Source organism: Mytilus trossulus, chromosome 4, assembly GCF_036588685.1.
Source record: "Mytilus trossulus isolate FHL-02 chromosome 4, PNRI_Mtr1.1.1.hap1, whole genome shotgun sequence".
Classification (NCBI taxonomy): Eukaryota; Metazoa; Mollusca; class Bivalvia; order Mytilida; family Mytilidae; genus Mytilus; species Mytilus trossulus.
Genome location: NC_086376.1, coordinates 15363983 through 15381925, shown reverse-complemented (window position 1 = coordinate 15381925; position 17943 = coordinate 15363983). Strand labels below are relative to the sequence as shown.

Here is a 17943-nt window from a genome sequence, read left to right as displayed (position 1 = left end):
AAAGTGGACATACATTACATAACATCCTCAGTATCAATGTACTGACAAGTTTAACATACATTATATGAAACTAGCAGTATCAATGAACTGACAAGTTGGACATGCATAACATGACACCATTATTATCAATGTACTGACAAGCTTAACACATTTTTAGATAACACCATCAGTATCAATGCACTGACAAGCTTAACACATTTTTAGATAACACCATCGTTATCAATGTACTGACAAGCTTAACGTACATTACATAACACCATCAGTATCAATGCACTGACAAGCTTAACGTACATTACATAACACCATCAGTATCAATGCACTGACAAACTGGACATACATGACATAACACCATCATAATCAATGAACTGACAACTTGGACATACATGACATAACACCATCGTTATCAATGTACTGACAACTTGGACATCATTTACATGACACCATCAGTATCAATGTACTAACTAGCTGGACATACGTTACATGACACCATCAGTATCAATGTACTAACTAGCTGGACATACGTTACATAACACCATAAGTATCAATAAGCTGACAAATTGGACATACATGACATAACACCATCATAATAAATGAACTGACAACTTGGACATACATGACATAACACCATCATTATTAATGTACTGACAAGTTGTACATACATAACATGACACCGTCAGTATCAATGTACTGACAAGTTGGAAATACATTAAATGACACCATCAGTATCCATGTACTGACACATAAGACATATATTACATGACACCATATTTATCAATGTACTGACAAGCTGGAAATACACTAAATTACATCATAAGTTTCAATGTACTGACAAGTTGGACATACATTTCATGCCACCATCAGTATAAATGTAACTAAAAATTTGACACACATTACATGACATATAAGTATCAATAAACTGGACATCCATAATATGACATAAGAAGTATCGATGTACTGAATAGCTGGACATACATTAAATAACACCATCAGTATCAATGTTCTGACAAGCCACACATACATAACATGACAAAATCCGTATCAATGTACTGACAAGCTAGACATAAATGACATGACACCATCATAATCAATGTTCTGATATGCTGGACATACATAACATGTGGCCATCAGTATCAACGTAATGACAAGCTGAACACATATAACATGACACCATCATAATCAATGTACTAACAAGCTGGACATACATAACATGACACAATCCGTATCAATGTTCTGACAAGCTAGACATAAATGACTTGACACCATCAAAATCAATGTTCTGACATGCTGGACATACATGACATGTGTCCATCAGTATCAACGTAATGACAAGCTGAACACATATAACATGACACCATCATAATCAATGTACTGACAAGCTGGACATACATAGCATGACCCCAGGAGTATCAATGGAATGACAAATAAAACATGACAGAATCAGTCACAATTTACTGACGAGTTGGTTTAACATAATATGACAATATCATTCTGAACTGACGAGTAGGACATAGATAACATGACACAAAAATTGAGAATCGAAATGGGGAATGTTTCTAAGAGACAACAACCCGACCATAGACCAGACAACAGCAGAAGATCACCAACTGGTTTTCAATGCGGCGCGAAATTCCCGCACTAGGAGGTGTCCTTCAGCTGGCCCCAAAATAAGAACCATTGTACAATGACACGCTGTTCAATGCATTGCTACTCCTGATGTCATGTTATCTATCTCCAGCTTGTCAGTACATTGATACTGACGGTGTCATATTGTGTATATGCAGCTTGTCAGTACATTGATACAGATGGTGTCATGTTATGTACGTCCAGGTAGTCAGTATATTGATACAGATGGTGTCATATTCAATATGTCCATCTTGTCAGTACATTTATACTGATGGTGTCATGTAATGTATGAACATCTTGTAAATTCATTGATTCAGATGGTGTCATACAATGTATGTCTAACTTGAAAGTACATTGATGCTGATGGAATCGTGTTATGTATGTCTAGCTTGTCAGTACATTGCTACTGATGGTGACTTGTAATGTATGTCTAGCTTGTCAGTACATTGATACTGATGGTGTCATGTTATGTATGTCCAGCTTGTCAGTACATTGATACTGATGGAGTCAATTTATATATGTCTTGTTAATCAATACACTGGTACTGATAGTGTCATGTAATGTATGTCCAGCTTGTCTGTACCTTGATAACAATAGTATCGTGTTGTTATTGCTTGTCAGTACCTTGGTACTGATAGTGTCATGTTATGTATGTCAAGTTTGTCAGTACACTGTACCTGATGGTGTCATGTAATGTATGTCTAGCTTGTCTGCTGTATATTTATACTGATGGTGTCATGTCATGTTTGCCAAGCTTGTCAGTACATTGAAATTGATGGCGTCATGTTATTTATGTCTAGCTTGTCTGTACTTTTTTTCTGATGGTGTCATGTCATGTCTACCCCACTTGTCAGTACATTGATATTGAATTTGTCATGTTATGTATGTCCAGCTTGTCAGTACATTGATACTGATGGTGTCAGGTAATGTATGTCCAGGTAGTCAGTATATTGATACTGATTGTGTCATGTAATGTATGTTCAGCTAGTCAGTACATTGATATTGATGGTGTCATGTCATATATGTCCAGCTAGTCAGTACATTGATACTGATGGTGTCAGGTAATGTATGTCCAGCTTGTCTGTATATTGATACTGATGGTGTCTTGCTGTGTATGTCCAGCTTGTCAGTACATTGATACTGATGGTGTCTTGTTATATATGTCTGGCTTGCCAGTACATTGATACTGATGGTGTTATGTAATGTATGTCCAGCTAGTCAGTACATTGATACTTATGGTGTCAAGTAGTGCATATCTCGCTTGTCAGTACATTGATACGTATGGTGTCATGTCATGTACGTCTAGCTTGTCATGTCATTGATACTGATGGTGTTATGTAATGTATGTCTAGCTTGTCAGTAGATTGATACAGATGGTGTCATGTTATGTATGTCTAGCTTGTCAGTAAATTGATACAGATGGTGTCATGTTATGTACGTCCAGCTTGTCAGTAGATTGATACAGATGGTGTCATATTCAATATGTCCATCTTGTCAGTACATTTATACTGATGGTGTCATGTAATGTATGAACATCTTGTAAATTCATTGATTCAGATGGTGTTATATACAATGTATGTCTAACTTGAAAGTACATTGATGCTGATGGAAATGTGTTATGTATGTCTAGCTTGTCAGTAAATTGATACAGATGGTGTTATGTTATGTATGTCTAGCTTGTCAGTAGATTGATACAGATGGTGTCATGTTATGTATGTCTAGCTTGTCAGTACATTGCTACTGATGGTGACTTGTAATGTATGTCTAGCTTGTCAGTACATTGATACTGATGGTGTCATGTTATGTATGTCCAGCTTGTCAGTAGATTGATACAGATGGTGTCATATTCAATATGTCCATCTTGTCAGTACATTTATACTGATGGTGTCATGTAATGTATGAACATCTTGTAAATTCATTGATTCAGATGGTGTTATATACAATGTATGTCTAACTTGAAAGTACATTGATGCTGATGGAATCGTGTTATGTATGTCTAGCTTGTCAGTAAATTGATACAGATGGTGTTATGTTATGTATGTCTAGCTTGTCAGTAGATTGATACAGATGGTGTCATGTTATGTATGTCTAGCTTGTCAGTACATTGCTACTGATGGTGACTTGTAATGTATGTCTAGCTTGTCAGTACATTGATACTGATGGTGTCATGTTATGTATGTCCAGCTTGTCAGTACATTGATTCTGATGATGGCGTAAAATATTTCTAGGTTGTTAGTACATTGATACTGATGGTGTCTTGTTATGTATGTCCAGCTCGTCAGTACATTGATTCTGATGATGTCGTAAAATATTTCTAGGTTGTCAGTACATTGATACTGATGGAGTCAATTTATATATGTCTTGTTTATCAATACACTGATACTGATAGTGTCATGTAATGTATGTCTAGGTTGTCAGTACATTGATACTGATGGAGTCAATTTATATATGTCTTGTTTATCAATACACTGGTACTGATAGTGTCATGTAATGTATGTCCAGCTTGTCTGTACCTTGATAACAATAGTATCGTGTTGTTATTGCTTGTCAGTACCTTGGTACTGATAGTGTCATGTTATGTATGTCAAGTTTGTCAGTTCACTGTACCTGATGGTGTCATGTAATGTATGTCTAGCTTGTCTGCTGTATATTTATACTGATGGTGTCATGTCATGTTTGCCAAGCTTGTCAATACATTGAAATTGATGGCGTCATGTTATTTATGTCTAGCTTGTCTGTACTTTTTTTCTGATGGTGTCATGTCATGTCTACCCCGCTTGTCAGTACATTGATATTGAATTTGTCATGTTATGTATGTCCAGCTTGTCAGTACATTGATACTGAAGGTGTCAGGTAATGTATGTCCAGGTAGTCAGTACATTGATACTGATTGTGTCATGTAATGTATGTTCAGCTAGTCAGTACATTGATATTGATGGTGTCATGTCATATATGTCCAGCTAGTCAGTACATTGATACTGATGGTGTCAGGTAATGTATGTCCAGCTTGTCTGTATATTGATACTGATGGTGTCTTGCTGTGTATGCCCAGCTTGTCAGTACATTGATACTGATGGTGTCTTGTTGTGTATGTCTGGCTTGCCAGTACATTGATACTGATGGTGTTATGTTATGTATGTCCAGCTTGTCAGTACATTGATACTTATGGTGTCAAGTAGTGCATATCTAGCTTGTCAGTACATTGATACGTATGGTGTCATGTCATGTACGTCTAGCTTGTCATGTCATTGATACTGATGGTGTTATGTAATGTATGTCTAGCTTGTCAGTAGATTGATACAGATGGTGTCATGTTATGTTTGTCTAGCTTGTCAGTAAATTGATACAGATGGTGTCTTGTTATGTACGTCCAGCTTGTCAGTAGATTGATACAGATGGTGTCATATTCAATATGTCCATCTTGTCAGTACATTTATACTGATGGTGTCATGTAATGTATGAACATCTTGTAAATTCATTGATTCAGATGGTGTCATACAATGTATGTCTAACTTGAAAGTACATTGATGCTGATGGAATCGTGTTATGTATGTCTAGCTTGTCAGTAAATTGATACAGATGGTGTTATGTTATGTATGTCCAGCTAGTCAGTACATTGATACTTATGGTGTCATGTCTTGACGTCTAGCTTGTCATGTTATTGATACTGATGGTGTTATGTCCAGCTTGTCTGTACCTTGATAACAATAGTATCGTGTTGTTATTGCTTGTCAGTACCTTGGTACTGATAGTGTCATGTTATGTATGTCAAGTTTGTCAGTACACTGTACCTGATGGTGTCATGTAATGTATGTCTAGCTTGTCTGCTGTATATTTATACTGATGGTGTCATGTCATGTTTGCCAAGCTTGTCAATACATTGAAATTGATGGCGTCATGTTATTTATGTCTAGCTTGTCTGTACTTTTTTTCTGATGGTGTCATGTCATGTCTACCCCGCTTGTCAGTACATTGATATTGAATTTGTCATGTTATGTATGTCCAGCTTGTCAGTACATTGATACTGATGGTGTCAGGTAATGTATGTCCAGGTAGTCAGTACATTGATACTGATTGTGTCATGTAATGTATGTTCAGCTAGTCAGTACATTGATATTGATGGTGTCATGTCATATATGTCCAGCTAGTCAGTACATTGATACTGATGGTGTCAGGTAATGTATGTCCAGCTTGTCTGTATATTGATACTGATGGTGTCTTGCTGTGTATGTCCAGCTTGTCAGTACATTGATACTGATGGTGTCTTGTTGTGTATGTCTGGCTTGCCAGTACATTGATACTGATGGTGTTATGTTATGTATGTCCAGCTTGTCAGTACATTGATACTTATGGTGTCAAGTAGTGCATATCTAGCTTGTCAGTACATTGATACGTATGGTGTCATGTCATGTACGTCTAGCTTGTCATGTCATTGATACTGATGGTGTTATGTAATGTATGTCTAGCTTGTCAGTAGATTGATACAGATGGTGTCATGTTATGTATGTCTAGCTTGTCAGTAAATTGATACAGATGGTGTCATGTTATGTACGTCCAGCTTGTCAGTAGATTGATACAGATGGTGTCATATTCAATATGTCCATCTTGTCAGTACATTTATACTGATGGTGTCATGTAATGTATGAACATCTTGTAAATTCATTGATTCAGATGGTGTCATACAATGTATGTCTAACTTGAAAGTACATTGATGCTGATGGAATCGTGTTATGTATGTCTAGCTTGTCAGTAAATTGATACAGATGGTGTTATGTTATGTATGTCCAGCTAGTCAGTACATTGATACTTATGGTGTCATGTCTTGACGTCTAGCTTGTCATGTTATTGATACTGATGGTGTTATGTATTGCATGTCAAGCTAGTCAGTACATTGATACTGACGGTGTCATATTATGTATATGCAGCTTGTCAGTACATTGATACAGATGGTGTCATGTTATGTTTGTCTAGCTTGTCAGTACATTGATACAGATAGTGTCATGTTATGTACATCCAGCTTGTCAGTAGATTGATACAGATGGTGTCATGTTATGTATGTCCAGCTTGTCTGTACATTGATTCTGATGATGTCGTAAAATATTTCTAGGTTGTCAGTACATTGATACTGATGGTGTCTTGTTATGTATGTCCAACTTGTCAGTACACTGGTACTGATAGTGTCATGTGATGTATGTCCAGCTAGTCAGTACATTGATACTTATGGTGTCATATCTTGACGTCTAGCCTGTCATGTTATTGCTACTGATGGTGTCATGTGACGTATGTCCAGCTTGTCAGTAAATTGATACAGATGGTGTCATGTTATGTACGTCCAGCTTGTCAGTAGATTGATACAGATGGTGTCTTATTCAATATGTCCATCTTGTCAGTACATTTATACTGATGGTGTCATGTAATGTATGAACATCTTGTAAATTCATTGATTCAGATGGTGTCATACAATGTATGTCTAACTTGAAAGTACATTGATGCTGATGGAATCGTGTTATGTATGTCTAGCTTAACAGTACATTGATACTGATGTTGTCTTGTTATGTATGTCTAGCTTGTGAGTACATTGATACTGATGTTGTCTGGTAATGTATGTCTAGCTTGTCAGTACATTGATACTGATGTTGTCTTGTTATGTATGTCAAGCTTGTGAGTACATTGATACTGATGTTGTCTTGTTATGTATGTCTAGCTTGCAGTGTATTGATACTGATGGTGTCATGTTATGTATGTCCAGCTTGTCTGTACATTGATTCTGATGATGTCGTAAAATATTTCTAGGTTGTCAGTACATTGATACTGATGGTGTCTTGTTATGTATGTCCAGCTTGTCAGTACACTGGTACTGATAGTGTCATGTGATGTATGTCCAGCTTGTCTGTACCTAGATAACAATAGTATCGTGTTGTTATTGCTTGTCAGTACCTTGATACTGATAGTGTCATGTGACGTATGTCCAGTTTGTCAGTACACGTGATCTGATGGTGTCAAGTAATGTATGTCTAGCTTGTCTGTATATTTTTACTGATGGTGTCATGTCATGTTTGCCCAGCTTGTCAGTACATTGATATTGATGGCGTCATGTTATTTATGTCTTGCTTACTGTACTTTTTTACTGATGGTGTCTTGTCATGTCTATCACGCTTGTCAGTACATTGCTATTGATTTTGTCATGTTATGTATGTCCAGCTTGTCAGTACATTGATACTGATGGTTTCTTGTTGTGTATGTCCAGCTTGTCAGTATATTGATACTGATGGTTTCTTGTTATGTATGTCTAGCTTGTCAGTACATTGATACTGATGGTGTCATGTCATGTATGTCCAGCTAGTCAGTACATTGATATTGATGGTGTCAGGTAATGTATGTCCAGCTTGTCTGTATATTGATACTGATGGTGTCTTGTTATGTATGTCTAGCTTGTCAGTTTATTGATACTGATGGTGTCTTGTTGTGTATGACCAGCTTGTCTGTATATTTATACTGATGGTGTCTTGTTGTGTATGTCCAGCTTGTCAGTACATTGAAACTGGTGGTGTCTTGTTATGTATGTCTAGCTTTTCAGTACATTGATACTGATGGTGTCTTGTCATGTATGTCCAGCTTGTAAGTACATTGATTCTGATGATGTCGTAAAATATTTCTAGGTTGTCAGTACATTGATACTGATGGTGTCAATTTATTTATGTCTAGCTTATCAATACACTGGTACTGATGGTGGCATGTAATGTATGTCCAGTTTGTCTGTACCTAGATAACAATAGTGTCGTGTTGTTATTGCTTGTCAGTACCTTGATACTGATAGTGTCATTTTATGAATGTCCAGTTTGTCAGTACACTGGACCTGATGGTGTCATGTAATGTATGTCTAGCTTTTCTGTACATTTATACTATTGGTGTCATGTTATGTATGTCCAGCTTGTCAGTACATTGATACTTATGGTGTCACGTAATGTATGTCCAGCTTGTCTGTATATTGTTACTAAGGGTGTCATGTTATGTATGTCTAGCTGGTCAGTTCATTGATACTGATGGTATCAGGTAATGTAAATTCAGCTTGTCAGTGCATTGGTACTCATGGTGTTATGTAATGTATGTCCATTTTGTCAGGACATTGATGATGATGGTGTCATGTCATGTATGTCAAGCGTGGCAGTACATTGATGTCACATGATACTGATGGTGTCATGTGATATATGTCCAGCCAATTAGTACATTTATATTGATGGTGTCATGTTCAGTATGTCTATCTTGTCTGTATATTATCTACGGGTGTTATGTTATGTATGTCCAACTTGTCAGTACATTGATACTGATGGGTTATGTGATGTATGTCTAGCTTGTCAAGTCGTTCACACTAATGGTGTAAAGTAATATATTTCCATCTTGTTAGTACATTGATACGGATCGATGGTGTCAAGTAATTTATTTCCAGCTTTTCAGTACATTGATACTGATTGTGTCATATTGTGTATTTCCAGCATGTCAGTATATTGATTCTGATGGTGTCATGTCATGTACGTCTAGCTTGTCACGTCATTGACACTGATGGTGTCAAGTAATATATGTCCATCTTGTCAGTACATTGATACGGATCGATGGTGTCAAGTAATGTATGTCCAGCTTGTCAGTACATTGATACTTATGGTGTCAAGTAATGTATATCTAGCTTGTCAGTACATTGATACGGATCGATGGTGTCAAGTAATGTATGTCCAGCTTGTCAGTACATTGATACTTATGGTGTCAAGTAATGTATATCTAGCTTGTCAGTACATTGATACTTATGGTGTTATGTATTGTATGTCTAGCTAGTCATTACATTGATACTGATGGTGTTATGTTATGTATGTCCATCTAGTCAGTGCATTGATACTTATGATGTAGTGATGTGTATTCCTATTTAATCAGTAGGTTGATTCTGATGGTGAAATTTAAACGATGCGAAAGAGGAACAATGTTATATGTCATGTGTCTATATATTGTTTCAATCGAAGAAATATGTACAATAAAGTAAAAAAAGATATTGTATCGCAAGAGAAAATAAGATGATAAGATGTTACTGCGAGCAACTAATTTTAAGCTGACAAGTCTCCCTTTCTTTCTTAAATATTACTATCAGGATCAATGTGCGTTATCTAGCTGGAAATACAATATCGATGAAATGACAAGCTAGACATACGTTATGCTGGGACTAATATGAAGGGACAACTCTACAATTATTATGACAAACAAAAGTACTATTCGTTAAGGCACGAATTTTCAAATAAGAAATGTTTCATAGATATAAGGTGTGGTTTTGTTTATTACATTTGAATACACATCTAACCTTTAATGGTTAAAAATGTATGGTATTTCCTTAAACTATTAGTACGTGGATGAACGACTGAATACAATTATAAAACTCAACAGTATTGATGAACAGTACATTATGTGCTTTTACGAATAAAAGAATCAACATTTAATTTGCACACGCAACCACCCGTTCAATAAATCATCCCTCAAATACACCAGACAACCATTTAAGACGCCCTTTAATTCAGCCGGACAATAGAGACCGTTGTTACATCCCTTCATGGTCAATTATACTTTATAGTATACAGATAAATAACCGCAGGACTTTCACTGATTGTGTCAGTCTCTTCGTAATGACATTGTATCATAACAGTCCGGATAATCGTATTCTCCAGATATATAGGTGTTTAATATCGTAAATTGTTATGGCAGAGTGTGAATTCCTTCACATTAACTAAATAGGATTAGATCCTTATCAAACGATTTATGGTTAAGCTACGAATTTAAGAACTATTGACCTATAGCTTAAAACACATTTTTCATTTTAATGAATAAAACACTTATCGGTTAAAATATTTTGAAGTAGCAGAGGCTTTGCACTGATAAAAATAGAATTATGAAAATGTTATTGGTAAAATAAAATCCGAACAATAAAGCATTAAAATACCAAGATCCGCAAACAATACAGCATGGACACGATTGGTGATAATTAAAAAATCACCTGCATAGCTAAGAGGGTTCTTCATTTAGCGAACAAAAGAACATGGTGTTAATTTATGTAAAGAGCAGAGCAGGAAACACACAATAACAATATTCGTTATGATAAAACACAGAAAATAGTTCAAGTATAGCCATATTTAGAAAATGATTACTGAAGAGAGCATGTTTATAACAATACATTTATCTGCTCATTATTATTTTGGTTTGCATATATTGATTATCCCTTTACATGCATTTAACATTCTTTTACTGAGATCAATATAAAAAAGAAGATGCGATATGATTGCCAATGAGACAATTCTGCACAAGAAACCAAATGTCACAGAAAAGAAGTCTATTTTGAAGCTGTATAAGAAGCGGACGGGAAGGGGAACCTTATTTTGAAATCAATTGTCCTGAAGGATCCCAGCAACATTAATAAGTAGAGAAGATCAACGTGTGAATTGTCGTCGTTTTAATACTTTTATGTTAAGTTAATCTTAATTTTGATCGGTTTAAATTACTAGTACACTGACACAAAGTTTATCAGTGCTCAAGTTTAAGGAAACATTGATTCGACTTATCAAATATCTTTGATGACTATCGGTGTTATTGACAAAGGTCTGCTGTTTTTTTGTGGAATCGTGACAAATCTATATGATAACAGACATATGATATGATAAAAGACAGGTACGAATAAAAAATGCATAACCTGATAACCCGATAAAATAAATATTTAATAGGAATGTAGTTAGATAAGAACCATGCATGATTACAAAATTCTTCAAAAATTCTGCAAAAAAAAAATCTAACACATAAAACTGGCTACACTGTATTCATTGATGTTGTACTTTCAAATTCAGAAAAAGGAAAGTTCTCTTTCTGATCAATAGAAAAGCTAGTTAAAGTAACTCTCCGTATCATTTCAAATTTAACGCCATTTCATCAAAATGTAATACCGATAATTATACTTGTGCACAGGTGCCCATAAATTATACCATGCAATAGTAATTGTAAAATGCATTACCTGGAATAAAAACTAATATGAAAATGCAATCAGAAACCTAAAATAGCTGTAAATATAATGTAAGAAAGCCTATAGTTTCGAGTTAATCTCGCAAAACATTTATAGACAGATATCGGTATGGATCTCCTCAGATTTCTCCACCAATAAAAGCTGACCGCCACGAAATAACGTCATAGTACCGAAGTGGCGTTACGCACCAATCAATCAATCAGGCAATCAGTAGACAGAAAACTTTTTTAAGTTTTATTAAGCTTTAAGATTTCTATCGTAAAAAGTGATATGCACAAAGTAAGTTGCTTTTGTGGAATGACCAGCCGTTCTTATCCCACTTATTGTGTCCGTTGTGTTTCTTCTAGTGTTTTTTTTTGTATTCAGAGAACGACCAAGGAAGGACTGTTAGGAATGAAGACCTAATGACGACTTAAGACTATCCGGACCGTTGGAGTATATGCATCTTGTTTTCATCGACAATCTTCCAAAGGAAATATTAATTTTGACCAGAAATTAACACAGTTTCTATATACATCATATCAATTTAGAGGTAAATTCATCTTACGCAAGCGCTATATACTGGTATGTGGCTTCATTTTAATACGATGATCTTGTCCTTAGTGCATATCCTAGTTATTTCGTCCTTTTGTGTTATTTTTCTACATAAGTTTGACAGATATAAAAGCGTGTGGATCCCTACATAGTTTTTTTTCTAGATATTCAATTACTGTAACATATTTTATATTTGGTGCATTTATATAGTTGTCTCGTAGATTATTATAACTATGTCTTATACTCTAACTGAAGATTTTATATGCGGAGATTTGACAATCAAATAACTTGATAGACCTTTAATATAAATGTTGAAGTGTATTTGAATAATCAAACTTGAATAAATACATATTCGACAATTCAATAGAAGATTTTGGTTTTTTTTACAGAAAATGTATGAAGAAAAATATCTTCTAAATAAAATGCAGTATAGTAGTACTTAAAATTCAAATTTCCTTACCACTACCAAACGTATCTGAAAAATTATCAATGATACATTTAATTTTATTATCATTACATTGGTTATTAAATTCATTAATTCTAAAATTTGAAAATTATTTGATAAATATCAAAACTATTAAACCGCCTGTAATATAGATCATTTAAACATACCGATATCATTAATCTGGAAGTTTTAATATTTAAACAAATATTAGCTCCTGTCATCCATATAAATATTTACATATGATTTTAAATCTATAAGTCAATACATGTTACTTGAGGGTACATGATACCATCTTTTAATTCTTTATATATATACTGAATCAGATCTCGTAATGACAGTTACAGCTGTCGGCTGATCACAAATATGTTACTGAATTAATATAAACATCCAATTAAAAGCAGATTGCAGTGCAAAGTTACGGGCAAAATGAGGGAATCTTCAGCTTCCATTTGATTATTTATATTACGAATGTAAAATAAAATAAAAAATCAATCGGTTTAAAAACCATGATTTGTTTAATTCAAGTAGAAATTCTAGAAGTTTTGAAAGGCATTTTTAATCTTAAATTTTCCAACATGACACCCGTCAAATGTTGTTTCTTATTTTAAATTCATTTGTTGTTTGAAAGTAGCTTAATTTAAGCAAAAAAATACGAAATTTTGTGAAGCATTTTTTCTGTTTTGAGTTATTCAACATGAAAAGTTTATATCATTAACACGTCAAATAACAATTCTTACTTTAAATTCTATACTGTAAAATGAATAAAATGTTATCCTCAAATAACCCTGGTATGTTGACAGGGAAATCAATAGAATGACTTCCATTGTTTCTAACGAAAATATTTACAAATCAGCAGACGATAGGACGCAGAAATTGTTTACAAATGTTCATATCTTATATAATTATAGCAAGTCTGATAATCCTGATAAAAAATTCAAGGGAAAGTAGTATCTGATTGAAATAACGTTATCCAAGAGCATTCGACTGTGCAGTTATAAATACCCCGATAGAGGTCGCTGTTTTAATCTATACATAACACAGAGAAACGTTAACGATGAAGGATGCACGCTCTCGTTGGAAATTTACTTGGAATATTATTAAATAGAAATGAAATCAACTACAATTTGGGTCAACAATGTTTCATAACATTAATGTGAAAGTTTATGAAACAATTTTAGAACTTGTTTTTATATTCTTAGGATGTAGCAGATTAGTGTCCTCGGCTTGTCCGGGGATTTGTTTTTGTCCACCGTTGAGTGATAATGTTTTTTGTTCGAGGAAAAATCTGCCGTTTATTCCAAGCGGAGTATCCCCTGATACTGTGCAACTTAACATGAATGAAAACAATTTCCTAACGCCAAGATTGTTCAGGAGTAACTTTTCTTCATATACAAGATTAGAACATCTTTACATCAGTAGTTGTGGAATAGAGAGAATTGAAGTGGATACATTCGCAGACTTGACCAAGCTACAATGGCTCGATTTAAGTAAGAATCGTCTTAAAGTCATTGAAGATTACTCGTTCCGTGGTCTCACACTGGAACATTTATTTCTCAATGATAATCCAGGAATGCGAATATCAAAAAACGCCTTTGTTGGATTACGGACAATGGGGTTATATCTCCACAACTGTGCTATCTCTCAACTATCACTGGAAGTTATAAGACCAATGAACAGGACATTGAAATACTTGTGGTTGGACGGGAATAAGTTTGAGAGTTTCCAAATAGATTGGCTGTATGTGTTTAGAACATTAAGCCATACAAGACTTGCTGGGAATCCGCTTCATTGTAATTGTGAGGTAGGTTGGTTATTTGAATTTTACAAGAACAATTTAAAAATGTTTACTGGAGTAGATCCTCCATCCTGTCGCACGCCATCAAGACTCAGAGCCAAAAACTTTAACGAGTTATCCGCCGAGGATTTCCGTTGTCAATTACCAGTTTTCAAAAAAGTAGATGCCATATTTGAGGAGCAGGTAGGGAAACTCAACTGTGTAGCTACAGGAGACCCAGTCCCGACAATTCAGTGGCTAAAACCAGGAAACGAAGTAGAAACGTTCAAACCAAAAGCTAAGTCAGATTCTAATGACAATTACGGAATTCTGTACTTATCCGATCCTCAAGCAACCGAAGATTTGGTGTACAAATGTGTTGCTAGCAACCCAGCAGGGAATGTAACTTTCTCCCTTAATGTCGTATGGCCGCCGAAATATTCCAGAGATCAATTTATAATAAATACACCAAAACCTACACCCCCACCGACTTTACCACCGACAAAAGTAATTCTAATCCCTGATCCTGAAACGCTGGAAAAAGACAAATCAAAAGAAAAGGAAAAATTAGACAAAATATCAAAATCAAACAATAATGAAAAATCAGACATTCTGGAAAAATCAGAAAAGCCGATCCTCCTTGGAACTGAAACGCCAAAGAAAACGGAAAATTCGAAAGATGATACATTTGTTATAAACGCGAGTAAATCTGGAATGAGCATGAAAAGAGAAACGACTATTGAAGGAGGATTTTCATTGACCGACATCATTGGTGCCGTCGTCGGAACATTCTTATTGACATTACTGGCATGTATCGCCATATTCCACATCGTCAATCGCCGATATAATCATAATCTTATGTACAAATCTCAGAATGAATTACAGGAAAAACAGACAAACAATCATATAATTGTTGACGCACGAACAGAGCATATGAAAATGTTACAAAATAATATCTGAACAGGAGAAAGAAATTCGGTTCTCAATCCTCAGGGAAATGTGTTTCTGTTGAAAGGTGCTTTGTCGGAGTAATATATGAGGTGCAAAATTCTAGTCAGGATAAAGCACATATATACAAATAGATGGTCGAACATTCATCAAAAAAATTAATTTATTGTGGAGGATTATTAATTTACGGCACTCATACTGTCATATCTTAAGTTTAACAACCGGCTATAAGGGTAAATGAATGTCAGTCTTACTGGCCATAAACATTGATTGATGACCGGAACGTGTCCTAACATACTTACATCATTCTTAAACGTACATGTACTTATAAACTGTGTATTTATTTAGTTAATGAAGTATGTGCACTATGGAACTCTTATTCTAGTCAGCTGGTTAATATTGTTTATACAGTAGACAATAATTGTGTGTACATTGTAAATTTAATGTGAGACCTATATATATTCTCATAATTAACGTAACAAATTTTCTCACGTTACATTTTTCTAACTAAATGATGATAAGTGGACGGAAATATTTAATGGCTATTTTTATTTAACTGCTGTAACCTTTTTCTCCATTTTATTTATGGTCTCCTAAATAAGTTTTCCTAAAAAATCAATAGCCTAATATGTTAATGGCTGCTTATTTGATTGTTTTTCCGTGGATTTATGCGAAGTTAATAGTTTTATCGTCAAGAGAATCACTACATCCCGCTAGCTCTGCTCATTTGTTACGGGCTAATCGTACAGTTCTACTCTAATGCTCTGTAAACACGCGGAGCACATTATTTTGATTTAAATGCATCTGTCGAAACACTATTTGGTGTAAAGTGTCAAAAACAGAACAGAATGGTATTGTTCTTGAAGAAAATCACTTCATCGATTTCCACTCTTAAGATAATTGTAAAAGACGTAAAATTAAAACTGTGGCCAATCACTTCCATAGCCTTATAACTATATCAAATGCTCCAACGTATTCGTAAATTGCTTTTCTCCACTTTAACATTTTACCCTGAGGGAATATTCTCTTTTTTCTTCACTGCATATACAAAAAATGTTATCGATTAAGACATATCTGTACGACAGAATATTTTTACCATCTTGTAGCCTTGATTGAAATCATTCCTGGTCTTATTATACTAAAGCCGACTACAAGTCTGCTAAACAAATGTTGACATTGAGGGGAAACAAGTTTATCAACACAAAACAAGTTATTGAGATAAATATCTGGTAATAAAAGGTCAATCTGAAGTATAATATTGTTTTTCTCACTTGTTTAAAAAGGTATTTATATTTCACTTTTCACATTGTACATGTCCATTCAGTCGGGTCAAATAAGTTTAAATCAAGATTTTTTTCTCCAGGGTAGATCTTAATTGTTTAACACTCAAGGAGAAGTGACAATATTATATTTTCAACAGAGAATGAAAACATTTTTTTACTTTTAACATAAATGTTTTTATTAAGAGAGGTTAATTTCCACATATTTAAAGGTTATATGACAAAGAGATATGTTGGGCTTTGTTATATATGATGGACCATACATTTTAAAAAGGTGGTCCAATATTGTATTAGTTTGAACTGTCAGAAAGAATCAGCCGATAGTTAATTCATATGTATCTTTTCATCATTTTAATTAAAGTGTAATTTACAGTATTTTTGTAATATGATAGTTTAATGTGTTTAGCTATGGTATACAATGTGGTCCTCAAATTTTAAAATATGATTAGATATGTTTTTTCAATTGAGAATAATCTTAGTGTAAACAAATATTGTTTTATTTGTTCGTGACTGCAGATTACACAAAAGTGCTACACTTATAAATCAGAATGTGTATAAAAAGATGTTATTTGAAGCAACATTTCTTGTAAAATATCCATCAAAATGTTTGGTATTTGTCTGGTGAGAAATGTATACGTTTCACACATGATAGGGCTGCATGTAAGATAAAAAGAGAGTTCGTGATAGAATGAAAGGTTTAGGAAGGGTGAATGCACATGGAAAGGTTCAGTTGATTATTGTAAGTTTGGACGTGTCAGTTGATTATTATATTGTTAGTATGAAAGACTTAGATAGTGTGACTGGGGACAAATTCCCACGTGTTGGTAGATGATTATTTTATATTGTCAAATGATACTTCATATTCTATACACGTATTTAGTTTTATGCTGAAAAGAATTTATATACAAAGTTATTCTATTTATTTCACCATTCAGCATAAAACGAGCTATGTGATAAATAAATGATCTTTAAACGACATTTTTGTGTTGTATTTCAGCCTATTATAATTCGTGGCAGGACAGATACAGGATGAACAGTTCTGTATAGAGATTTATGGAGAGATTTATTGAGGGATTATTTGTATGTCGTTAAATGTCAGCAGTAATATGGTTTTATTAGTCAAATACTTGTGTCAAGTGCTTAGTAGTTAGACCATCTTGTCAGATCTACAAATATTAAACCCTTTTAAAATGTCTAATGGTCAATATTTAATTATAATTTTCCTTTGTAAGCGGCTTTCATGTTGCGAAAATGTTTTCATACATGTAGTATGTCTTGGATAAGACCTGTCAAAAAT

General features: G+C 34.3%; 1 protein-coding gene across 1 annotated transcript; it reads left to right on the top strand.

The window, feature by feature from the left end:
• Positions 1-13510: 13510 nt before the first annotated feature.
• LOC134714746 (leucine-rich repeat and fibronectin type III domain-containing protein 1-like protein) lies at positions 13511-17624 on the top strand. The gene has a single exon (XM_063576264.1). It carries the CDS (start codon positions 13780-13782, stop codon positions 15376-15378), a length of 1599 nt encoding a protein of 532 aa, XP_063432334.1. The 5' UTR covers positions 13511-13779; the 3' UTR covers positions 15379-17624.
• The last annotated feature ends 319 nt before the right edge of the window (positions 17625-17943 follow it).

Bases quoted from the DNA above. Each gene is read 5' to 3' on its own strand.
- LOC134714746 (XM_063576264.1), top strand. From the start codon at position 13,780: ATGTTTCATAACATTAATGTGAAAGTTTATGAAACAATTTTAGAACTT.